The 27,419-nt window shown below is 42.3% G+C and overlaps 1 protein-coding gene across 1 annotated transcript; it reads left to right on the top strand.

The window, feature by feature from the left end:
- fgf22 (fibroblast growth factor 22) lies at positions 1 to 27,419 on the top strand. Its single transcript, XM_031318493.2, has 3 exons — positions 1 to 1,229; positions 23,635 to 23,738; positions 25,337 to 27,419. Exons 1-3 carry the CDS (start codon positions 857 to 859, stop codon positions 25,529 to 25,531), a joined length of 672 nt encoding a protein of 223 aa, XP_031174353.1. The 5' UTR covers positions 1 to 856; the 3' UTR covers positions 25,532 to 27,419.

Raw genomic sequence — 27,419 nt, forward strand, 5'->3', positions numbered from 1 at the left:
CTGACTGCACACAGCAGAGCGTGAGGCCGTTCACTGCTTCACTGCCCCGTGCTCACTGACACACACTCGCTGACTGCCGCTCACTCTGACACACACAGACACACTCTCCCTCTCTTTCTCTCTCCCTCTCTCTTTCTCTCAGTATCACACACACTCCCACATACACACACACACATACACACACACAGTCAGTTACCAACCCTCATTCAACTCCCTCTCAGCCACGGGTCAGCAGCTCAGACAGGCATCGCAAGGTGCACACACACACACACACACACACACACACACACACACACACACACACACACACACACACACACACATACACATACTTGAACACACACGCAAACAAAATACACATATCCATACACACAAAGACAAACACACACTCACTCTCACACATACACACACACACACACACACACACACACACACACACACACACACACACACAAATGCGCATCCTCATACAGCCCAGGACTTGATATGTGGTACGGGAAAAGAAGACCTCAGTCCAAGGAGGAGGACAAACAGAGAAACAAGGAGCGACACTAAAGAGGAACTTTTAAAGGTGGATTTCATTAATTACAACACTTCATGAAAGGATCGGACCAATAGAATCAAAGACTGAAGACAAGACAAGATAAGACTGAAGATGATGTTGCTGTAGGAAAGGCCTGCTATCAGCCCAAAGTAGAGATTGGTCATCTGTGACATCCAGAGGATTAGTGAGTGCCATTTCCCTCCCTTCTCTCTTCAGGACTCCCACCCTCTTGTCATCTCTCCACTGGGACATCTCCTCATCATCAGCATGCCTACAGCTTGCACAAGGTGCACCTTGGGAGTCTGACCCACCATGTGCAGATGGACGCCGTCCGTAGCTCATCTCTGTCCTAAACCTGCCCTTGGCACCACCACTACTGCAGCCTCTGCCGGTTGTCCTCTCCCCCTATCCAGTGCAGCCTCCCTTTGCCTGGCATGCTTCACCCTGCTCCTGGTCACCGCTGGCACCGCCACAGGGGCCTGTCCTCCTGGGGTTGGACATGAACCCCTTCAGGTGCTGGCGAGTGGCATCAACTGTTCATGGACGTTGGAAAGGCACACTCGCAGTTACAATCACCTAGAGGGCGACGTCCGACTACGGCGACTTTACTCTGCCAACAAGTTCTTCCTCTGTATTGACAAAACAGGCAAGGTGGACGGCACTCGGCGGAAAAACTTCGCAGACAGTAAGTGCACCTAAGTTCTGTATCTCACATGTGTGTTGAATGTCACAGAGAGGACAGGATGCCCTTTGATGTTATTCTTTATTTTTATGGCTGGACTTTCTTATCTGTTCACTTTTATAGCAGTTCATAGGGATATCCTGTGGTTCTATCACTGCTGGGCTATTTGGGTTGTGTTTAGAGTGTGAGAGACATGTTGCTAGGTAAGAAGGGAATACCCTAGTGTTGATTTAAGAATACTCATGGGACAGTTGGCACGAGAAGGCTGACTTGAGGAGAGACATTGAGCATCAGTTGGCGATGCAAACTGGGCTTCAGTTTCACAGGGGATTAACTTGTCAAAACTGTGACAAAAGTGCATCAATTGTAAGTAGCAGGTGTAAACGGAAACACATTCCTCCGACAAATGCAAACACGGATTCATGTGTATCCTTCACAGTTTGATTTGTCGTAAATAATGTGACTGCTGTCCGATTTAAAGTGCTGCGAAAACAAGCTTTAGCTTAAAGCCTCATAAACACAGCACAGCTGTAAACCTTTCTATAGAGTCTGTGGCTCTCCGCACAATCACGCCTCTTAGCACCTTCTCAGACGGATGCAGTTCCAGATAGACCCAGATTATTCTGCCTAAACTGTGGTTCCGGGACACCTGAGAAGAAGTTGTTTGTGTCCAACAATGGGCGTCTTTCAGATGCTTGACCAGGTCAGATGAGCCGACTCTGGTCATGATCTGACCTCCTTCTCCATTAGTCACTGGCTGACTGACTGACTGGATACCCCTGAGAGACGGTTATGCCTTTGCCGGTAATATTTATGCATTTGGTCGTTAATTACTTTTTATACAAGTGTGTGAGTCAGAGTTTTTCCATACAGCTACTGGGGGCTGGAGCAGCTGCTGCGTCCAGCTAACAGGCCAGCCAGTCTGTTGCCACTGTTTCAATAAGCTGCAAGCTGCAGACTGGATGACATTTGTTAACCTGTCGGGATTAGTCACCTGGCAGAATGTTTTGAAACCACACACACTGGTAGAAATTCAAGTTGAGATGAATTATTACTGTTAAATTTTGGACCTGTGGGCTCCAAGTTGGGACATCATTCTCTCAAATTAGTGGTAATATTTGTCAGCTACCATAATAAAATATTACTCCCAAGCTTTGCTTGAATTTGACACTGGAAGAGTGGTAGCAACACAAGGGAGTTTGAATTAGTATTCAGAATCTTTGGAAAGTAGCAAAAGTTATGGCTGAGGAAATTCATGCTTTTTCTTGCCATAGTCATGTCATTAATACTTAAGTAGTTGCAGTAACTCTCTATGAAAAAAATGCAGTCCCCTTAAATGTAATGTCCTCATACACTTTAGACATCATCCTCTCATTTCTTTTGGTGGAAAGAACGATTCTATCTGTTCGCTCACACAGAGAGAGGGTGTGTACCTGCACCCTGAGTTGAGCACAGCGCCAAAGCGGTCATGCAGACCTTGTGGTCAGTCTGTGGTTGCGCCTCACAATGGGGCAGATCTGGTTTAAGGCCATTTTGAGGTCTCACTCTGCTTCTGTGTGAGGCTACCGTTACTGCCATCACATACGGAGGCTTTCAATCAGACTTAGAGCCCCCTGACCCAGACATTCTTGATACTGATACTGGTGGCCATGCTATAGATTAAAGTGGCAGGACAAGCAGGACGTTGTGCATATTTAATGACAAGAGCAGTAATGCGGATACTACAGTACAACATAAGCATAAGTCTCACACAGGAAAGAGGACACATTTCCTTATAGGATTTTTTTCAATACTTTTGAAATATCTTGTTCTATCTGATGTAAAGCCAGAAATAGCTTTGAGACATGTGCATAAGTGCTTGCAAAAACACATGCATACTGACACAGAAAAATACAACTTCGTCATTGATCCTGGACTGTTAATTACTTGGTGATATCAGATCGTGCGTCGACTGTCATATAATATCCACATTCCTCCATTGTTTTGTGCAAGATTAAGCTACCGTAGCTGAGCTCAGGACTGTCCTGAGCCGTGCATGGAGCTTTCACGAGTGCTGGCCAGCAGTCTGGCCGACCCCTCCTCTGTCCTCTGTGTTGCCCTTACACTCTTGTCGACACAGCTATATTGCCCCGACAGCTCTGCCTGCTACACCCAGGCCCTCACCTCCACTCCACTCAGTTTTTCCAGCCCAAACTCCCAACTCCCAATTCTCAGGTGCAAAAACAGTTGGAATTAGTCAACAGCTCTCTGCTAATTGAGGTTGGAAAATATTGTATCAATCCCAGTGGAGCAGGGGCATGGAACAGCTGAGGGACGAGGCGAGAGAGGTAGAAAGACTGACTTAGCGAGAAGAAAGAGCTGGACAGGGTTAAAGGGAGATAAATAAATGCATTTCTGTTCATCAGACTTGCCTTCCAGTTCATAAGGTATTAGCTACTGGTATGACATTCAAAAATATGGTGCAGCAGTCATTAAAATGCCCTTTCAGATGTTATTAAATTACAGATATGAGTAATGAAATTCAAAACACACAGGTCAGGCTGAAAATGTATCATATCCATTTCCAAAGTGTTCTGAGAAAAATCCTGCCCTGTGAGCACACATGAGGAAATATACACACACACACACACACACACACACACACACACAGACAGTACAGTTTCAGGTATCCATTCCTGAAGCTTGTTTTCAGAATCAACTTGACTATGCACGTTAACCAAACCAGAGAGATAGAAATCTGACAAGATACGTGACTCGACTATTATCTGACTACAGCGGGTGAAACGACACGCTCTAAATATAGATCCACCTACATACTACTATCATCGAAGTTTCTAAAAATAACTTGTCGAAATAGCCACGAGAGGAGACAAAGTACAGGACTTTGAGGGACCGAAGGGGAGGGCCTCGACATGTTTTTCTTTTGACCTATGGCAAAGCTGAAAATGATGAGGGGAAAAACACACTCAAGTGTTTACAAAAGCTCCAGAGGCAGGTACGCATCATATCCTGTCCTGGGTCATCGGTCATAGCCTGCTAATTAGACAGTGCTACAGCACAACAGTTGTGTGGGAACGCCCAGCAACCAAAATCATGGTCAATTGCAACAGCAGATTATAAAACTAAGTAGAGTAGTATGGAATAGAGAGTAGAGTACAGGGGGGGAAAGCTCCATGTAGAATCACGGAAGTTAAATCAAGTTACTGTAATGCATGCAGGCTAATTTAATTTAATTACAAGCCTGTTTTCTATTATGTTGTTCTTTATGTTTTCTGTTTTACAAATTCCTACCTGTTTTTTTGCCATGCCACACTTCATTTATTTTATTTTATGTTTAATTTTTTCATCTTATTTTAATGTATGGACTGTTAAACGTTGGGTGTGTGTGGCTGAATACATCAAAGGTTTGTGCAGCCTCCTGGTAGTAACAGCGCATTCACCCTTAGGAAATAAGGTCACCTCACCACGCAGTTATAATCGCCGAAGTCACTGCGGCCAGACTCCCTTTGCCTCTACAGCCGTGCAACTCTCTCAGCCAGGGTGTGTGTTGTGTTTACCAAATTCCCCTTGGTGTGCAACATCTTGCTGTTTGATGTGAGAGTTTTCCTAGTTTATGAGTGTATTTGACTTGGATGGGACCCATGGGAAGAAAATCTTCCACCCTACTGAAATATGTTGTGGAAATTATTCAAACTTGTTTTAGACAGGGGAAACTGTCACTCGCCAAGGAGAGACTGAGTTGAATTTGAAATGGGAAAAGACAGGGCGAGTTCTGCAGACAGATGACTAAATCTAAATCCAAACCTGAAGACGCATTTTTACTCTCTTGCTTTTAACTCCATTTAATTCCTTTTTTTTTTTTTTTTTTTTTTTTTTTAAGATTCAGAGCTATGAACTCAACTCAACTTTTTCTTATTTTTTTGTATTTGCAAATTTTATTCCATCGTTGTTTTATTCTATGTTACATTTTTTTACTTTACCTTTGCCTAACTATATTCATGGAACTGTGCACACTTGATTATGTATCTTTAAGGCATACTGTTTCTGCCTTCCCTGCTCTATACAATGAAGAACTCACCATTGTAATATACTACAACAGATATTTTTAATTGGAGATGAAATACTCATACAAAGCCCTAAATATTTTAAATTAACATAAAGTCAGACTCAAAGACACCACTATTCTCCATCATCATCATCTCATGTGTTATCTAGGATGCGATTTTGGGACAATGGCATACACTGGCATACACATGCCAAAGCGACAGACATTACAAATTGTCTGCTCCGCGCTGTCTGCCATTTTAAAGGTGTAAGAAAGTTAATTCTGTCCTGGCCATTATACATCCTTACCATGACTCACCATTAATTGTGGTGGAGCTCAGACGGGGACGTGTGACTGGATCAACAGCACTGGGGCTGGAAGGGCTAAAGAGGGAAGCACCTGGCCGAAGGAAGTGCTTTGGTGTTTTGAATCGGGAGAATACACATGTTAATGAGGCTAGGAGAAGGGCTGGGGCGTGCTCTGCTCAGTATTGAGGTGGAAATTAAAGGCTAGAGGAGTGCTGGAGCGTTTCCCGTTGCTCATTAGGCATTATGTAAGGTTTCCTCTGGGTCGTCTCAACTGAGAGGGGATTCGTGGACATTTTGGATGCCAACAGGAGGGTGAAATCCCACGCATCATGCATTTATTATCCCTTCAATAAGGACAGTGCATGGCCTCAGACTGTGGGAGGCAAATGAAAATCGACACTTTGCCAGCTGTTCCTGGTATCAAGAGGCTGAAAGCTAAATAAAACATCACTGCCACACGCGTGCATGTTGAACATGCATGTTAAATCTCTCTCTTAGACACACACACACACACACACACACACACACACACACACACACACACACACACACACACTCTCTATCACTGTCCTGGGAACATTGCAGGACAAGAGTGTCAGTGTCACCCTAATTAGCCTAGGATCCCTGGTTTCTGCCACCAGGGTTTGATATCATGAATGGGCTCTAGAAATGTAGCAATTAGTAGCTAACAACCTTTAGCAGTCTGGCTCCGGCTCCTCTCTGAGATTTACTGGGTTCATCAGCAGGTTTATAGAGTCTGACTTTGGCTCCAGCAGCCAATTCCTTTATAGCATCCCACAGCTCTGGACATCCTGTGGGTGTGAGGGGAACACAAAAGAGAAGACTTCACAGTGCCAGTAACCAGCTACTTGGATCTTAAAGCCATTGATAAAAAGGTTCTGAAAAGCTTCTTAAAAACAGAGAATGATACTGAATACAAGGTTCAAGTTTATCAATTTCTAAATACTTATCTGAACATCAGAAAATGATTAAAGATTTTAATAGAGCGAGATTGATAATCGACTCTATATATTCTTTTGGCCAGAAAAAATAACCGTTATAATTTCCTGTATTTTTCCCATGAACATCTGTTGCCATCCAAAAGCTACTCCCTCAATGATTTAGGTGCTTTATACATCATTGTAATGAGCCACAATTAATTACAGTATGGCAATGCAACACTGAACATGTTCTCAGCCAGGCAGTACATTTTTAAAATGGGAGTAAAGCGTTTGGCCTTTTCCTCAATGAGAACACATTAGCACTGTTATTACTGTGTGTGCTTTTTGTGTGAAAGGTGTAAAATGAGTATTAATTAGATCAGATGGGAACAGTCGGCCAGCTAGTCTTACTCATGCAGCACCACATGTTTGAAATCATTCGCCAAAGGAAATGTTTCAGCAAGGAGCAGCCGCCACTCACATCTCGGACCCTACATTCACACACACACACACACACACACACACACACACACACACACACACACACACATGCACTGACGTAATCAGCCCATTGAGTCTGGGGAGACAGGTCTTGCTTCAACTTTAGATAGACCAAGACAGATTAATGGTTTTGTTTTGACCCTTCCAATAAAGCCTCTCACCTCCCTGCTTGAACTGAGCCAGACATCATGTCTTGGAAGGCATTTTACCACTGGCTCAAGAATAAAGAAGCTGAAAGAGAACCCCTGCTAGACATGGGGAAAAAACAACTTGGCATCCCTAAATACAGCTACGGCTGACTGGCTAAAGCTACAGGAGTTAAAAGGTGTTCAGATTTAACCTAACATCACAAGGAGTCCTAGCCTAGGAAGCAATAATAGCAGGAATGTAATGCACCTGTTGCCCTGAAGACAGATATCCCTCCCTGTAGGATTTGGTCCATATCACAAAGGAAGCAATAAGAAGCAGTAAAATCTGATGCTTGTTTCTTATAGGTGACATTCAGGTAAATATGGGGCTCCCCACCCTTTTTTTTTTTTTTTTTACTAGATTTTAATCTCAGCCACACACTATGTACACACCCAAACAGAGCAACCACAACCTGCCCATCAATCTGTGTAGCTAAATATTGACTTGCAGTCAGGCAATCGAGTCATAAAAATCTAGTTCACAGCACCAATGTGTAATAAACTGGAAATATGTTTACCCTTGACACCTCTGTGGAGAAATGGTGCTGCATCACACTGAGGATCATAACTGGAAATGACATATTTACTTTATTTTACAGATCACACTCATCTGTGCAGCAACAAAGATACTGAGCACCAGAAAGCGTGCAGTGATCCAACATGTCATATCATGTCGACATTATGTCATGTATTTCTGCGTGAGTTACGATTTTAAAGAGCAGTTTTAACTGCTCTGTGAGGCTGTAAACAGATGATGGTGCTACAGTAGAAGACAAGTCAGGGGATCACCAAAGTCAGTAGAATTCATACTCTGGGCACCTTGAACGTCTACACAAAATTTTGATGGCAATCCATCTGACAGTTGTCGAGACATTTCACTCAAAAACAAAAATGGTGCCATAAGAAAACACTCGACCAAAAGTCAGGGGATCCCCAACGTCAATAGGATTTATCCTCTGGGTACCCTAAATATGTGTACAAACTTTAATGACAATCCATCTGATAGTTTTTGACATATTTCAGTCCAAAGTGGGGAACCGACAGACATTGCCATCCATAAAGACGTGCCGCTAGATTGGCAAGTTTATAAGATCGTATGATACCATGATATGTAAATCAAACTGAAGAGCCAGCGATGAATAACTGTGACTGTTTTATACATATGAAAGTAGAATATAAGTGCTCCAAATCTGCAGTTCAAAGTGTTAAGAATGATCACATAGCATTTTTTTGAATTTCAATCCCAAACCCCAATGTAAGACTAGAGTAAATTCATTCTACATTCCTGTTGCAGTCCATAAAGTACCAATACTAATACTAATACATGGGTCACAATGTAGAAATTCAGACTATATGGATTGACACCTATCTCAAATTGGACCTTAAACTGATTTTTTTTTTTTTTAGCATTGGATTTAATTGATTCTTATGTGAGTGTGTTTAAAAATCACATGCTCGTTATATTTTGGTTTGCCTTGATTTAGATTTGGATAGACAATTTTATGAAAGCAAACAAATAATCGTTGAGATTTTGTTCCATTCAGTTAACAACCTAGGCGCTAAAGCTGCTGTGCCTTGAAAATTGAAGCAGAGAAGTCTCTGTCTGGACTGAATAACCGTGTTGCAAATGCATTTCCTGGAAGTAGGATAATTAATGCAAATGTGGAAGGCTAAAAACAGCGACTCCGATGCAGGTCTGGGCATACCAACAGGTTGAGACCATACAGCGTCTTCTTTGAGATGAATTACACACATCTACCCGTACCTGCTTTTTATCTCTAAGGCCATTTCACTAAATGAACACGAGCAGGATGTAAGTATCGTGTCAGGGCTCTTTGAATGTGTGTGTACATTTTAGAAAGCATGGGCCTGTGTTTATACTTGTGCCATTGCAGGAGCATGAAGTGGACCCTAAACTGAAAAAGATGTGTTTCCTCTCCCTAATGGCTAATATGAACCAGACCTTACCTTGCACTCAATTCAGACGCATACGTGTGTGTGTGTGTGTGTGTGTGTGTGTGTGTGTGTGTGTGTGTGTGTGTGTGTGTGCGTGCGTGCATATGTGCGTGCATGTGTGCGTGCATGCTGAAATTTTTCCCGTCTGGAAGGCCATGCTCCTCATTAGAACACAGAGGGTGGCACAAAGCATTGCAGTGATAAAGCTGAAGTAGGACAGTACAGTCCACACTATGCATCAGGCTACTCCTGTATGGACACTAAGATCTTTGTGATGAATGCAGCTTCCTTCTTGCTGAACGGTTACTACACATTTCATCTATCACTATCCCTCTCTCACTCTCTCTCTCTCTTCTGCTGGCTCCATTTCCCCCCCTCTCCTCCCCTGCAGTGGATAGGATTGGGGTCAGGGCCCTTTGGCCAGTGGAGCAAGTGACAGCTCTGACAGGGCCCTGATTTCACTCTTGTGCCTTCTGTCACCTCCTTGTATGCCCATCTCATTTTAATAATGTAAATTTGGGGCAGGCTCAGGCCACAGAGAATATTCTGTGTCCTGGTGCTCACTCACTGGAACCTCGCTGCAATTCTGAGCCACACATGCACACACTTACAGTTGGTAATATTCTCCAAGCTAACTTGGATTTTGTGAGTTTTCAGACCTCTGTACAGAACTACCAGCAAAAAACTGTGGCCTGTTTGTTTAATGGTTTCCAGGAAAGATGAAGGAGCTGACGTGATTGACAAAGTCCTGAGAACGACAAGAAAACATACAGGGAGGGACTCAGATTAAACAAAAAATGGTCATAATTGAAGCAACAGAGGCCAAGATATCCTAAGTATGGGTAAAGATCCAACAACACAGGATCCTACATTTCCTATAATGCAACTATATTCTGTATTTCATTAGACCTGCCCTGCCTCCTACATGCCCACTTCTTTCAATTATCACAACTTAAATTTGCAATGTATGCTTTCTGTTAAAATATGTAAGTCTCAAGCCTGAGGTGAGATATGACATTATGAGGGTCTCCCACCACAGAAGACATTAAACGACTGTTTTCACAGGCTGAGTAGTACTCCTCATGCCTAGTAAAATTAGCTTCACGTGTACAATTGGTAAAGTGCCCCTTTAAAAGTGATGGTCATTGACAGTGTTTCACAATATCCATAATACCTTTACAACAACTTCAGGAGATGTAAGGCATCCATGTTTGTTTGGTTTCAAGTCTCCACTTTCAGAAAATTACCAAAAAGTTTCCCAATCATGATCATGATCTGGAGTTTGACACAAATGCTATTTACAAGTCGGGAAATCATAATAATGATAACTTGGATATGGAGCCAGCCTGTGCAATCATCACCTACGAGGTCTGAGTTCATTTTGCTGAAGTGGAATGTAAAATAAGTGGCTCACCCTGCTCACTCTAATCTAATCTAAAAATAAAACTGTATTTGCCAATGTAGGCACAGATTCGCTGTGGTTAAAACTGACAGGGAATGCTGGTTTGGCTCAGATACGGATGCTCTTCAATAGCTACCAGGGAAGATGAAGGTAGGAAACTGTAAACAAGGCCTTTGTTTTGTCCTGATTATGTTTCCACTCAGGGTGGCTGAGTCTGGTCTGGACAGCCAACCAAACCAGCCACAGATGCAACACACCAGCTTACTACAATTTAGTGGCACAGGAGAATGACCTCAGTCTAATATGGATCCCTCCGTCCCAGCCGCCCCTCCCAGGGTACCAAAGTGCAGGAAACTGCAGAAGCCGTGAGTCACAAAGCTCTCGGCGGGCAGATCTGTTCGTAACTATCTGTGAAGCCTTTGATAGCTTGCTGTTCGCTTGTTACGGATGTGATGCATGATTTAGAGGGAGTTTGCCCTTCTTGATTAAAGAAAAGGCCTCTCGGTCGGTAGGACTGCGGCCCCTCAGTACCACACAGACACAGACGAGTACACCGTGGGCTTCGTTAACCTTTTTCACCTCTGCTATCCCTCAGCCTCACTACACCAGCCTTTCACCCCACCACTCGCCCACTCCCTCAGGTTGTCCTCTAGTGTTACCTTTTCTGGCAGACTTGCCCCCACCATGCTTGTAATTTGGGGGTTTGATCAGCGGAGGGTCTTTTCCCTCTGATTCAGCCTCCTGGAGGTCCCTAATGAACTGATTGATGTTCCATTACATACAATCACAGCTTAGCATGTCCAAGGAAGTCAGTGTTCAGTGGTATAACTACCATGGAGTGCATGCTGACAGGACATGCAAATGCACTAATCACTGTTTGATAAAGGGTGTGTGTGTGTGTGTGTGTGTGTGTGTGTGGTAGAAGAGTACCAGTACTGCTTCAATCTTTGACCTGAGCTTTTTCATAGTTTTTCACTAAAGTCTTGTCTTTGCACTCACATGCAGTGCCCGTTAGTACTACTTTTGCAGTTTCATAGACTGTATAAGCAGTGTTTTTTTAACATACAGCTGCCACCCCACACACATAGACAGATATATCCAGATGTGGGTGGTAATTCTGGAGCATTGGGTCAGTCTGTCTGGGGATAAATCAGACAGACTAATCTGTCCTGTGAGGGGATGGAGGGTAATTGGTCACATTTGACCCCCGGCCTTGCGGACTGTGGGAACGCGGGCTTTATCTATCAGCGGTAATTGGCTAATGAAACACTTCCGCAACTCCTCCACTAGATTGTCATCCACCGGTTGGGATTGGGTGAGGCATGTGTGTGTGTATTTCTGTGAGTGTGGCCGGCACAAGTGGCCAAGAGGCATGTGTGTGTGGGGGCGAGAGTGTGTGCGAGAAGTCTAGAGAAAAGAAAATGGCAGGATGCGGAACACCCAGTGGCCATCTCCAAAACGTTATCAACAGCATCGGTCTCATGACGCCTGCAGCATACTGATACATTGACAGAACACACATAAAGGTTGTGTGGTTGCCATTACAATTTAAATTTAGGTTTAAAGTAGAAATGGTTAATGTGATTCAAATGAAATCTTTGGCCCGAAGCAGGGCTTTTTGTGTGACGCTTACCGAGTGTAGTGTTTGCAGAATTTAAATGATACTCTCAATACCGCGGTCGATATGACACAGCTTTGTTTCGTATTTTATTGAATTTTGCTCATGTTTTACAGTATAGCCGTTTTGTGTGATCCGTTATCTGGGCAAAGCCATGCCCACATCAATCGAAAGACAGGAAAACCCGGGTGGGGAGAGTGAGTTGTAGGGGTGGGTGGAGGGGTACTAAAAAAAAAAGGTTTGAGTTACGGTGGTGAGACATTGTCTCTGAGGTCCCATCAAGTGAGCCATTCATAGATGCAGGCCTACCAGTATGTGGAGCCAGGAGACACTCCGATAGAGTGGGGCCCAGGGTGGCCTTGTCTTTTTGTCCCAAGCTGACCCCTGCTCTCCCGCCTGGCCTCTGCGCCCCTCACCTGGCCTGTCCCAGCGCACTGGTAACAGGATACCTGTAATTTGCTCTAATGGCCTTTGAAAGACCTGGCTGGGCTAATCCCTGGAGTACTTCTCCCAGCAGCACCATATAAAAGGGTGGGGGTAACAGGGCAGAGTGTGAGTCCTGAAAGAGGACCGGCCTCTGGATTGTGTGTGAGAGAATGTCACCCCTTGCGGCCGGGGCTGGGGCCGGGGGAGTTCGGGAGTCAGCTTTCAGCGGATCACCACCATGTGGCTTGTTCACAGGCTCAAAAAAACTGGGCCCGGCTTGTAGAGAAGAAGATTGTCTCTGCTTTACACCTCCCTCAGTGGCTCAGTCTGGCAGGCAGGGGGAACTGGCCCACGACCAGCCTGCACAACACTTTTGAGAGAGTGCACTTCAAATTGTTTCCAGATTTCCTTTTGTGATTTGTGCGAAGGTATTTCTTCATGGATGACATTTGCTTATTCAATAACAGAAGAGAGTAATATCCCCAGTACTGCAGAGCTGCAAGAAGAGCAGAAATAAAGAGGGAATAGTTTGACGAAGTTAAAGCAAAGCAGCCCCTGACTTCGGTCAAGGGGACGCAACATTCATGGAGATGGGCGAGAACATTATACAGGAGGTGATGTTACATTGTCAGGTATTATAATGGAGGATCTTCCCTCCGGCAGCAACCTTTTCTGAAAGAATTTGTATGTGCCAGTTACGAGCAAAGCTAGTAATAATAATAATAATAATTATAAAAAATAATAAAACCATTGCTAAACAAAAGGCACTGGCTATTGAAAATTGACTGAGATTAAAAAGACAGGAGAAAAAAAATCTTATCAGTCTCATCTTGACTCCCATCCCTCAAGAGATTTTAATGGAATGTGGGAACAGCAAGTGATATGTGGGCAGGGAAGACCAGCCCTCTGCCAGTCTTTTCTCTCCTTTCTTCTTGTCCTTTCTATCCATCGTCCCTGTTTCTTTGATGGGGCGGGCCACATGCAAGGAAATGTACTCACAAAAATACACAACACATGCAGACCAGTTTTTCCTGTGTCCTACTTCTTGAAGGTATATAGGACATTGTCACATTAAAATGGCAGCACACATGCACACGGTGTGTACAGATTGATTTAGAGAGTGACAGCATGGTTAGATCTGTGAAGGTTCAAGTGTGTGAAAAAAGAAAGGCGCAAAAATAATGCCATTTCTTATTTCCCTCGTTGTTACTTAAATTATTTACTTTATAAATTCTGTTTGATCAAACATGAGTCGAGTTGAAGGATTCCTAACTGTCCAGGAATCCAGAGCTAAATTAGGCAAGAGAAACACTGTTCAGACTTCCAGACAGTCTGAGCTCATTTGAGGAACTGAATAACTTGGCATGTTGGCTTGAAATGTGCTACTTTGACTAACATGTGGCAGATGATGAGAGTGAGGGCTGTTAAGTTCATTTCACTAGTGTCTCGGAGATTTTTTTCTATTTTTACCTTGTTGTATAAATCTCGCTGCTATTGCAAAAAAAAGTGACAAAAACCTGAAATTTGTAACTGCAGGCTGTATGTGTGTGTGTGTGTGTGTGTGTGTGTGTGTGTGATCATTCCAGCCCAGCTCAGCTTGAAGCAGACATATCTCATAGCTGTTGGTAAGGGATGAATAAATCATCCCAGTCCTGTGAGAGTTAATAGGTATGATGCATGTCCGGAGACCCGCTGCAGACAGGCCGGTAGGGAGGGAGAGGAGGGGTGATCCAGGCAGGGAGGGAACCAGTCTAAGAAAGAGAGACCAAAGAGGTACGACAGAGGAGAAGTGAGGGACAGACGGGCGGTGAAAGGCAAGCTGGCAGATGGGAGACAGGAGGAAGGAGAAAAAAGACAGGTACAGTTTGACGGAAGGGAGGGAGGTACAGCCTGTAGACCGACAGCTGCTCTGCTCTGCAACAGAGAGAGACACACACACACACACACACACACACACACACACACACACACACCAAAGCACAAATCCTCTGATGGAACAGTAGAGCTCTCAGAGTGGGAGTCGCAGCTCCTTTAAAGAGACTGTAAATTGTATATTGCTGTCCAGAACAGGTCACTCCATTGAACTAATAAAGGCATTGCGTCATATATTTAGAGCCTGATCACACTTATTCAAACAAAAATAAATGTCATCATTTCATCACTATGTATGAAACGTTATGGACATTGACTCAACTAGAGTGTTTACAGTAATGAAAGGGAAATCCTGACAGACCCTATAAGTATAACCTTGTTTTCAGAATAAAGAGCATAACATAGCTTTCCCTGCACGTAACCAAAACATAAATATGGACCTGAAACCCCCTAAAAGCTGTGTAAAAACTGAACTAGATAAAATCATTTAAATTGGAGAGTAAACAAAGTAGATAAAAAAATGTGCAACTGCTTATAAATTGACTTTGGTAATATCCTTGGCATGTCTTCAAAAGTCTGAGTACAAATAGTAATTCAGTTAAAGAAGACCTTATTCATAATGTCATTTACATAAGATATAAGGCATAAAATCATTGTGGCACTCCAATCAGTCAGGTCAAAGCAGGTACTTTTGCCTATAAAAGCAGATGTAAAACACCTGCTCCGACGTTTCTGCCTGGAGAGCAGTCCAGTCCCAAAACACCACGTCTCTTTTCAACGTTACTGTTGACGTTTTAAAAATACAAGTGTGCATAAAAGCACACAGCTGACCACCAAGTTAGAGATGTCCTTTACACTGACGTGGCTGCAGGAGAAGCACCCAGTGCATGCTGGTAGAAGGTGCACACAGCTGCGGGAGTGAACGCAATATTATGCAACTGGAGAAGAAAATATAATATACTGTACTTCTTTAGAGGATTTTTTTAAACACTTGGGTTGTGCTTTTGCCCATATATCTATTAGTTATTGCAACGATTTGCATTAGACCACATACCAGCATATGTACACTGTTTTCACCAATGACCGTTTAAACCCACATTGGCCCCCTCAGCATTGGAAATAGCCATTTAGGGAATTCCAAACCATGTGCGAATCAAAGGCTGTATGGGGTGGATTTGTCCCAGGGGTCAAAAGTTTGGTTGATAAAGTATACTTTACCAGGAGAGACTCTCAGTCATCCACTGAAGTCTTGGTTCATCAGGAGGATCATGTTTACTCTTGCCTTTGACTCAGTTTGGGTGTGTTTTGTATATGTGTTGTGATTCGACTCCATCCTTAGGTTTCAACTAATCTAGAGTCTGTGTGGGGCTGATCAGGGCTGTTCCTGTCTGTGCCTCCCTGACCCGACCTGCGTGATATGAGAAGGGCATGTAGCTAAATATGCAAAAAGACCATCCATATACCCTCATAAAACCAAAAATAATCAAACGTTTGCTTTCAAGTGGTGCTACAGTTAGTCCCAGTCACACCAATAAAGCTTCCTAAAGACCTAAAAGTAAAAGAAGGTCGCTGTAGCTCAACTGTCATTGTAAATTCTAGTATGTATTAAACTGTTCACCTTCACAACAAACATGGCAGGGCTGCTTACAGTAAAATGATTGCCCAGTGTAAGAGAGTGGAATATACAATAATATTCAAATTCCCAACTATTTCAGTCCAGCACACTGTGTTTCCTCTAAGTTATCTCTCTGTCTCGGCAGCACTGCCATATTACACAGCAAATTGAAGATCAGCTTTCTTTTACCCACTCACTGCAATGAGATCATCACTGACCCAGTATCACGTGCCACACAGGAGAGACATCAGCCTACTGTGCATTGTTCTTTAATTCGCACAGCTAATTCACCATATCAGACCCAGTTTAAATTCATTGCAACATTTCTTTTATTATATCTGTCAGACAGAGCATGTTAGATGAAGGCAGAGCAGTGACTATGCTCACTGAATGCCCTCAGAGCCACTGGCTCAGAAGCAGTGATTGTTGTGGTGACACACCACTTGCCTTGAATTTGATCAGTCACCACATGCTAAGGGCCATAATCATAATCATCAGTTTTTTTGTGGCTCAACGTTATGTTGTCAGGGCATAAACATTGGCCTCTGCTCCAAATCAATGTCATAACTATGCTTTATGGACTATTAAATGAAAGGGCTGAGTGCAATCGTTGCTTGTGATCCTTGGCTGCCTTTCAGACTGCAGGTAAAACTGGCCCATTGCAAGTAAAACAAATCTCTTTTTAATGGCAGCATATGCAGAAAAGTCACATGACAGTTGAAATTTCTGGGTGGTGGCACTTTATATGTGGTATGGTCACACACATGACACTGGCCTAAGTCCTTCTGGCTGCATCCCTCTGCCACAGTATCTTTCTCCAAGAACTCATTTTGTTTGCATGCCATTGTAGTCTCAACACAATGAATCGTACTAAAGGGGATAACAGTGCACCCTCATAGGCAGTCATGGCTCTTCATCCACTTTTTAGTTATTCAATTGCGACGTCGTCTGACAAAATCAACATTTATGCAGGTGTATGATGATAGCTGCGCTGCGTTTTTTCGGCTATATTGAAATATCATTTTACACGGAGAAAGTTATAGGTATAAAGCAAGCGGTCTCTTAACTTTGATGCCACACAGCCCCTGACCCTCACTGGTCAGTTTACATAATCGTTTTGCAACACTTCAGTTTTCCCTGTACACAGTGACACCCAAGTGTTATAAGACGTATCCCCGCTGGAGACCATTTTGGAAAGCTCAGTTTTGGGGTAAAAAAACATCCTTTTAGTGGGGACAACGGGCTAAAGCAAAGAAAAAAAAAGATTTTTAATTGAAAGTGAATTACAGTAGTGTGGACGCACTCCAAGAGAGAAGTTCAAACCTCGCCTACTGTCACACCTCGACACACCTGGACCCTGCATAAATTGGGTTTAATTGTCGGATTGTTTGTTTCAGAAAGTTCCAAAAATTGTAGGATGCAGCCGTACACAATTCCAACGTCGGAATACGGGTTAGATGATCCGACAAGCACTTTGTTTGAAGCAAACTGAGGCCTTCTGTGAAGGAAGTTTTTAGTGGAGGGAAAGCGAGGTGTCAGAGCTCAAACGTTTTTGAAATACTGCCTCTGTGCAAGCAACACTGAAAGCAACATGTTGTCCAATTTATCCAACTGTACTCTATATTTGAAAGTGTATCAAATGAACGACAGGTTAACTTGCTTTCATTGCATGTCAATGTACACATGACATCACACACAAAGGCATTAGTGAGAGAAGCTTCTATTTGATTTATTTTGTCTGCAGAGTGCAACTTCTTTTGAACATACAGCTCAGTGGTTCTTCAAAAAGCAATACAATGTAAATTGTACTATGTTGTCCACAAGCCAAAGTTTGGTAAATATATTAGAATATAATTGTTTTGTGGTGAAAACATTTAAAAAAAAGATTGTGCACAGGTTACACATTTCCCTCTGGAATTAGGCATACAAAACCATCCTTCTCCACTCCAAGTCCTTGGCAATAATTGGTTGGTTGGTATTTTACTGTACATTCAAGGGTTAATGTTTCCATATCACACCACCTGTGACGGCCTCCATAGAGTGCCTGTTCTCATGGTAATCTCTCAAGGTGTTTAAAGCAATCGTGAGTGATGCAGCCTTTGTCAGCGCCGATACACACAGGCGACTGCTTCGCCCACTACCAGACCCTTCGAGAGGGTCATGGCAGATCAAAGGTGCTGGTCACAGCCATTAGGCCCGGCAGCCCAGACCCGACATGAAAAGCTTGTGTTGTGAAAAGGAGGGCAGAAGGAAAAAAACAACAGGGCCCTCTTCGTTTAAAAAGCAAGCAAACTGTGAAATAATTGAAAAGGTGTGTCAATCAAGAGCAGGAGCGCAGCGGGAACTCCAAGATTCCCAGGCTCAGCTCTGGTCGAGCACTGAGCCATGGAGGGCTGCTCAAGGGGGCAACCAAGAAATTAAAGACCTGGGAAAAGGAACAAAAAGAAGACAGGAGGAAAGGAGCAGAAAATTCTCTTTTTCTCACTCTGTCTTTGCTCAGTCTTTCAATCTTTTCTGCTTTAAATGTGTGATGAAAGGAACCATTTTGCCACACTTTGTAGAGCTCCATTCAGACCGCTGGGTCATTAATAAGATCTTGTCTAGCTCTTCACCTCTCAGGTGAGTAACAAAGACTTGTTCGGGAGAGCAGCCATTGGAAGCGCACCGCCCCCCCCCCGTCTTATAACCACCACCTTCTCCCTGTACTCGCTCCCTCCTCCTCCTCCCCCATACCATGAGTCTGACAAAAGGGAACCCCGTGAGAGTGTCTCTCTCTCTCCTTTCTGCCTTTTTTTTTTCGAAGTCAGAAAAGGCTTGAATGATCTGACGTTGGGCTAACGTCCAAAAAATGGGGCACGGAAAGAAAAGAAAGAGTAAAAAAAAAAAAAAAAAAAAGACTTGGTAAAAGACTTTGTCTATGCTTTTAAAAATCCCATAGAGGAGACATAAATGGCAAGTCCACAGTTGACTAGACACGTATAGTGCAGGATTTGCTTGTAATGGCAGCTTGAGCTTATTGACAGTCCCAGCCAAAACATGTCAAAGGTTAAGAGATCTTGCCAATTGCAAGTGGGAAGCCAAAAGCACCTTTTTCATGAGCTCAATAGGGCCATCGGTTGATACTTGCTCAGCAGAACACGGAGAAGGAGGGACCTTCAGTTTCCAATGCAACCCAGGAACAAAGAATGAATTTGTCTCCATTGTTTCTTTCCCTTCTTTCTAATTGTGATATTGTTCAAAAGATTTGAAACAGTTTTTGAATGAAAATTAGTCACAATTCCAAAATACTTGATTTGAGTGATTCATTTTCTCTAAACATACTACTTACTATTCAGTCAACTATTACACTATAATAATGATAATGTCATTAGAGCAACCTAGATATTCTGGCCTGTTTGTGTAGATACAAATCTTTAACAATTGACGTTGGACCATATGTTACAAAACAGGGTTTATTAAAGAGAGGATAACCCCCACACTGCACTTAAAAATGTAAGACATATTCAGAGGCGGGACCTATGCAGCCAATCTAAATTTAAGTTGGTTTGCATGGGGCTAAAAAGTCATAATAAATTGTTTAAGGATTTCTTTAAGAACCGCCAATAATCAAATCTCTGGAAGATTTTTTTTAAAAAGGCTTTTAAACAAAATGTAACAGTTTCAGTAAAAAAGGTATGCTTCTAGAAAACTGTATCAATATTACAGCACATTTCTAAACTCAGCAGACAGCCATTCCCTCCATCCAGTAGGTGACCTTTGGATTTCAACAGTTAGGAAAACCCTCTAATAGCTTGAAATACCTCACTCTGATTTCTCAGGCTTTGAAAACAATGGAGTGACTTTTCAAAGGGGGGGCTGTGAGTTATATGGATCTAACTGCTCTTTATAGATGTGTGGTCAAGCGTCCACAGCCCAAGTGATTCCTCAAGAAAATGTGAAATCCCCATTTCATGTCCTCAGATCTTTTGTGTCTGCTGGCTGCTACACCCACATGTATGAATAAAATGACATGTAGGGTACCAATGAGACCGGAGGAGAGAAAGGACAACACAAACTTTGTGACAGATAATAGCCAGTAGACTCCTCAAATATTAAACTTCTATTTATTTAAGTAATAAAGTAACTAGTAATAAAGTTTTTTTCTTCTAATTTGAAAATTTAAAACCTGATTCTTCACTGTTCACTTACAACTCTTTACAATGTTTCAGATGTGACAAACATCTATCCAACACACATGTACAGTGTCTAGAACTCAAACCAGCAAATACCAATACAGATGAGACCGGAGGCGAGAAAGGACAACACAAACTTTGCGACAGATATTAGCCAGTATACTCCTCAAACTTTAAACTCTTATTTATTAATTAAAATAAGTAATAAAGTTACTAGTATAAAAAAAGTATTTTTTTCTAATTTTAAACGTTTAAAAGCAGATTTTTTACTGTTCACTGACAACTTATTGCAATGTCTCAGATGTGACAAACACCCCTCCAACACACCTACTGTGCCTGGAACTCAAACCAGTAAATTATGGCAATATCTTCTGGCACCACTTTCAGGCACCAGCAGTTTTCATTGGCCTGGACTAATCCCCCATAAATCTTTGCAGTGCTCCAATCACCAGCTGGGTCTCAGCTAATTGCTTATGAGTTCCTTGCACGCTCCAGGTGCCACCGTAGCACACCCTGTGTTTCTAAACACCGCTCGTAAAGAGGAGGCTGCCATCAAAGTGTTAATGTTTCCTCGGGGGATCAGAGGCAGTGCAGGAATGATGGGGGTGCAGCTGGGCTTGGTACCTGGATGGACTCGACTCAGGCATCCCCTACACTGCAGCTGTGGCGAGCAGAGAGAGGCCTTCATTTACACGGTCCTGTCAGAGAAGAAAGACACTCAACAGGAGTTTGTGTTTGTTTACCTTCCTCTGCCTTTCTTTCCTCTTTTTTACTCTTTGTACTTCTTTGTGTCTGTGCCTAAAGTAGATGACCTCACTTGGTAAGCACGACTGGGGACATTCAGAGCTGGAAAAAAAAAAAGGTTTGAGATAGTTGCATGTTTAGAATGATGGGAGCAGCAGATGTGTGTTTTTAAGAGTCCTTCAGATGTGCTCTTTGATACCAGCAACAGTAGTCTGATGATATTAGCAGCGGCGCTGTCTAGAGAAGATCTGTTAATAGCACCTTTGTTCGGTATCAGAATAGGGGATTGCGTGTTGTGTTGCTGTCATCTTTACAATGTACGTTGTCACAAGATTTTAGAGGATTACTAGGGATGTCTGGTTTGAATACTTGTATGGCCGATTTGTATATTGAAATAGTTTTTGGTCGCTGTTATTATTGCTCCTGTCCATGCTGGCTCTAAAGAGATCCTTTCTTAACATGATTACAATGTGATTACAAAATCCACAGTCAGTAAAATTGCATTCTAAAGTTGAGCTGAAACCAATACGAGGCTTTAGTCTGAGTTAATCAAATCAAGTGGGCATCTACCCAATTTCCAGTCTTTTCAGTTCCCTCTTTTTCTTACTGTCCATCCACTTAACGTTAACACGGAAACACTGTCGGGTCAAACATAGAGAGACACAGAGTGAGGCCTGTGGATTTTGTTCCATCTGTCAAATTCCGTCAGAAATGGATCCCTTTGACGGCCAGTGCACATAAGAGTATCTGAATTTTGTATTAGAGACCGTCTTCCCAAAAAGAAAAACAGCATCAGTTGAGCCCCAAAACAACATCTGTTCATGTCCAAGTGAGGAAGACCTCTAGCAGCTAAGGAAAGAAGGAAGGAAGGAAGGAAGTCAGGTGACATTGTAGAGCGAAAAAGTCTGCGTAGGGAGGTTTGAGTGGATGAGTGGCTCAACAAAACATCAGACTTTAACACGGGAGACTGATAGCCGCTTCCCATTTTCCAACCGACGGTCAACGTTTGTTTTTTTCATGCGTGATCACGTGACTATAATCCTTCCCAACACTCAAACAAGTACTTATTTTAACACAAACCACAATCTTTCCCTAAATTTAACCAAATTAATGTTGTGGCCTTAACCAAACCAAACCTAGTGTTGTCACATCATAAAACAGAACAGGTTCTGGCAAGCTTCTATGTGCTATTCTAGAAGGCATTAACAAACAACGTATTTTGTTGTTTAATTTGGAATACTTGTTGTAGATTAAAAAACAAAGTGAACCTACCTTTTAAAGCCTGTTCTAAAACAAATATATAAGTCGTTATTTCACATATTAAATCAATCCTTTGTGCCAAGTTCAGCTTTACTGTTCTTTCCAAACTAAATCTGGATTTGCACGAATAAGTAGGTAGAAAAAAATTGCAGTGCAGGCGAAGTAGCACCTGCGTTTATTTTTCATTGCTGGATGGGTTTAGCCAGCGACCTGCTCAGGAAGTCAGTCACTGCCCTGCACAAGACTGGTGGTTGTACCGAAGCAGCTGGGGGTTGGTCAGTTGGCTGGTCAGTGGCCCACTGCTGCTTTTATGACTCCTTCATTTCCTACTAGCTTTGGGTCCCTCTGTCCTTCAGCACCTTGATCTGGTGCTATTTTTACAGCATCTATCCAAAGCCAACAATCCCCTTTTCACAAATATCATGCAGTGCCTAGCCTTTGAGCAGCGACATTGCATGTTTTCTCTGCACATACTTGGTTTTCAGGGGTGCAAAAAAGAAGATTTCGTGCTCTGATCAGATAGCAGGCCACATCAGGGCGCTTTTGAAGGTGTAAGTGGGCGAATAAAGCAGGCCAAAATATCATCCAAAAGAGAGCTTCATCTCCAGCAATTAGCTGCTATTCAGAACCCAGCGGTAAGCCCTCAGGTCATCTCCAAAACATCTCCCTGTCGTAGCCATGACAATGGGTGCGTGCCTTTATTTTTGTATGCAGACAAAAACCAGATCAAGAGTGAGCCACATGGGACTTGTTTGCAATCAGTGCCCAGAGGAAACAATTAGCTTGCAAGCTTGCCAGCTTTTTCATGGGGTGAAGTGAGTTGGAGTGGCTGCTTAAGTGGCCAGCAGACACAACTTTGTGTCCCTCAGTAAACAACACAGGGAATCATCGAGAAAGAGTTGTCACATCTGGAGTCAGGAGGCTTGAATGGATGCAAGCAGCAACGCAGTATAACATTGTGCAGGCTCAGACGCTGTGCATGCGACAGAAGTGTGTGTTACACATTTTATGTAGTTCAGGATGTGGTCTGAGACTGGGGTGCATAGGTATGTAATATGTTGTTCAATTAAGCTACTATGAGAAAATAATAATAATTTCCCGCCTTTTCTGACATGATCAAATCTTAACCTGTTATTCCAAATGCTCTGAGCTCGACTAGTCTTCTCACAAAGAGAGCTCTCTCGGGCCATTGTGCATGTCCTGTGTATGTGTGTGTTTTTTTCTCTTGTCTTAGGTCCCCCCCCCAGAGCATATGGCTGTCTGGTATCCTAATCGCTAATGATAGAGTGGCTTTTGATGGGGAAACTCCCAAAGCTAGATGTTTCTAACCCAGACTCTTGTTCCCTCTTTTATTTTCCAGGCCTGATGGAAATCCGATCTGTCAGTGTGGGAGTTGTTGCCATCAAATCTGTCAGCACTGGGCTGTACTTAGCTATGTCCAAGAAAGGCACGCTCTTTGGATCGGTGCGTATACAACCTGGCAACATTGTTTCTGCAGGTCAAGATGGGAGGGCTGGGAAGGGGGGGGAGTGTGGTGAGGGTAAGGGAGGAATATATGTATAGGGGTACCAAATGAGTGACTGTACACCCAAACATGTTTGATTCGGCTGAAGTGAAGGGTATCTTCTGGTGGTAAAGTCCAGAGAAAGGTCAGAGTGTTACAATCAATCATGGCTGTACACCTGCGCCACGGTTGATGATACCTGCAGCTTGAGTTGGCTTGTTCCACTGTCAAAATAAATACCAGAGAAAAGACACCCGACCAGCTATGACAAAGAGCCAGCTGGGCTCCTTTAAAAGTCTTCGCGTGCCATCTGCCAATTGTTGTTTCACACAGCAAGTTTTTTAAAAGTAATCACCTGTCTTTGTTAAAATCCGCCACACATCAGACCTGAGGTGTGTGGTGTCTAGCTCATGTATTTACATCTTGGAAAAGGAGAAATCAGGGACAAGTAATCAGTCAGCAGCAGTGATAAGAGAAGTGCCTTCAACAAGCTAACACAGTAAATAAGACATAAACAGATCTGAGGACCCAGGCCTGAAACCTCCCATAATAAGAAAAAAGGCAGGAGAATCACGCCAGGCTCATACTATCCTGATGCTATCACAGACAGAGGCTCATTATAGCAGCACGATAACAATCTGGAAAAGGGAATGCAGCTTGTCACTACAATATCTTTCAAGACTCTGACTAACTGATAAGAAGTGGTAACCACCCATGAAAAAGTGGCTTTCCTGACTGTTGGATTACCTTCCCAGATTATATACCTGTAGACAGAGCTCGTAAACTAGATCAGAAAAGAGATACAATGATTTTGATTGAACTTATCATTAATTGTTAATTAAAAAAGGTATTTTTATTTACAACTTTGTAACCCTTTTGGTTATTTTGAGTACATTCAGGGTTCTGTTCACCCAAATTATTCTCAATATATTTGGTTTTATGTGTAGTATTATTAGGTATTTTGGAGTTTTAAGCTTTGTTTCTGCAACTGAAACCATTAAAGAATGACATTCAAAAATAGCAACATTTCATTCCAGTAACAATGTCCCAGTTACAGAGGACATTTCACAGACTCAGTTTCAGTTAGAGATCAGTTTTCAGAGATCAGTCCCAATGAAAACCTAACTGAGGTGCCCTGTAGATTATTGCGAGTAACCAGAACATTGATTCTGGAAGCACTTGTTGCTTTTGGGTTTTATTTCTTCAATGCTTTGAGCAGAACAAATGGAATTCCACTGACATAAACTGCAGTTGATAGAAAAGAAGTTTCCGAAACTCAAAACTAGCATGGCTAGACACAAATGCTGTTTTATTGCAATTTGGGTGAACCAACCATTTAATTCTAGACTAAAAACTTCCATTGTGGCCTTAAACAAATAAACAAAGCAAAAACTACAAACACCTGGGAAATCTGTTACTGCAATAACAGACATTAACCTTTGTGCACCTCTTGCAAACTGGCCTAGTATAGCACAGCAGGAATAGCAGTCAGCCATTAACTTTTCCCTTATCTGTTATAGCCTATTTAACCTCTCTGTCTTCCTCCCTCTGATCACAGGTGAAGTACAACCCAAGCTGCAAGTTCAAGGAGCGCATTGAGGAGAACGGCTACAACACGTACGCCTCCCTCCGTTGGAAGCATGGCGGCAGGCAGATGTTTGTTTCGCTGAACGGGCGGGGGAAGCCACGGCGAGGTCACAAGGCTCGACGAAGACACCCATCCACTCATTTCCTGCCCATGCTCCCTTCCTAGCTGCCCAAGTCTGAACTCTGACCGGCAACTGGCTGGCTTGCCTGCCTCCTCACACTAGTGTTGATCTAGTTGTGACGGCAATCTTTATTTGTTACTCCATTTCTCCTGTCACATAAATGTACATTTGTTGAGGGTTGTAACATTTGTAGAGTTAGTATAATATGTACTTTTAAGTTATTTTCTCCATTTTCTAATGATGTTCAGTAAGACGGTAAATATGCAGTAGAATTATACTATCTCCAGGCATCTGTCTGGCTACAGTATTTTTCTGTGTGTCTGAACTGTATGTAAAGCGGTGTTTGGGTGACTTTAGGTGGCTGTGAGAGGACTGAAAAGGGACAGAAAGGCTTGGAAACAACAATGTTATTTAGCTTATTTTAGATGATCAGCTAAATAGGAACAGAAGCATCTGGTACAGCAGAAATTACATTTTGATTTTAAGTATCGCTATTAAAACATAGAAGAAGCAACTTTGAAATAGCAACAAATCAGGGCCATAGCTACCATAAAGGAACAGTGATGTGCTCTGTATTTTTAGTGGATTGGGTTCACACTCTACAATTCAACTTTTACAATGTATGACATGTTAGGCATATTTCTCATCTTCATCACATGTGGACCACCATTTCACATTTGAAAAAATTCCCATATTGAGTGATTTTCGGTTGTCTTACATGGGAAATCTATAACGTTAAATGCAAAAAAATAAGCATTTAATATTACATGTGCAACACCATTTCACATATGATAAATTCACATGGTACATGGTTTATCACACGTGAAACAGCATTTCACTGAATTCACAGGGTTTCACATTTCACTATTTTTGTAAGGCTTACTTTTATGCCAACAAAAGTAAATACATGAATAATAAAAAATTATTTCTCCAGCAAAATTTAATTTATGGGGAGGGCTTATATAATTAAAATACAACATGAGAAATCCAAATAATTAATGAACAATTGGGGGCGACTTGGACTCATGACCCTCAGTATTTCTAAAAATATTGCCTATGGCCCTGCTACAAATCCAACATTTTACTGTTGCTTGGGATATATTATACTGACACTACTGGATAAGAGACACTGACTTGCACCTGAACTGTACAGTACAGAGAATATGAAAATCTCTACTGACTGACTTTTCTGCCTGTATATGTCTACGTATGACAAGGAATTAACAGAAACTAAGCTAACTACTGGGATAATATGCTGGATTTACTGAGATGACCTTTTTATGTTTGTGCATGCTTCTGTTGGACTGCTTCTCCCATTCAACAACCCACAGCTAATAGATTAGGAATCAGTATCAGAAAAAATGCATTGTGTCTCATCTAGTCTATGATTCTTGGTCCTTAGTTCAGTCGTGAAATAATAACATACGTTTTGAGTCATTTAATGCATTATAGCAGCCATAGCAGATGTCACATAGCAGCAACTTCATTAATTTTGTACACAGTAGTAGTAAATGGTTATTACATACTGCCTCTCTGTTAAGTCTTGCTAACATTTTCTCAACAACAAGGCTGTTGCTAATAGAACATTTAATATATTTAAAACATTTTGTACTCTTTAACTGTTGGAAGTTGATGTTTATTGTAATTGTCGACTTTTTGTGTTGGATTGTAGTCATACTGTTAAAAAAAGAAGGGAAAAAAGTATTCGTATTCAAGTTCATATTCAGCTCATTTTGTATGGTACTGGGTATCGGTACATTTGTGTTCCACTTATCATAAACAGCTGTCAGCTATAGGCCAGTAATAGTAGTTTGTATATAAGGCCAAAGTCTCAGAACAAACTGTCTTTAGATTCATTTCAGCAAAATAAAATCATTTGAGTGCCTTGGTCCATGCTGAGTTAGGTAAACGTCAATAAAAAATGTGGATAAA

The sequence above is a fragment of the Sander lucioperca genome, chromosome 11, assembly GCF_008315115.2.
Source record: "Sander lucioperca isolate FBNREF2018 chromosome 11, SLUC_FBN_1.2, whole genome shotgun sequence".
NCBI classification, from domain to species: Eukaryota; Metazoa; Chordata; class Actinopteri; order Perciformes; family Percidae; genus Sander; species Sander lucioperca.

Excerpts from the sequence above, each read along its gene's own strand:
- fgf22 (XM_031318493.2), top strand. The coding sequence starts at position 857 with ATGTGCAGATGGACGCCGTCCGTAGCTCATCTCTGTCCTAAACCTGCC. Across the intron at positions 1,230-23,634 it reads GCGGAAAAACTTCGCAGACA|GCCTGATGGAAATCCGATCT; the intron begins GTAAGTGCACCT and ends TTTATTTTCCAG. Across the intron at positions 23,739-25,336 it reads AAGGCACGCTCTTTGGATCG|GTGAAGTACAACCCAAGCTG; the intron begins GTGCGTATACAA and ends CTCTGATCACAG.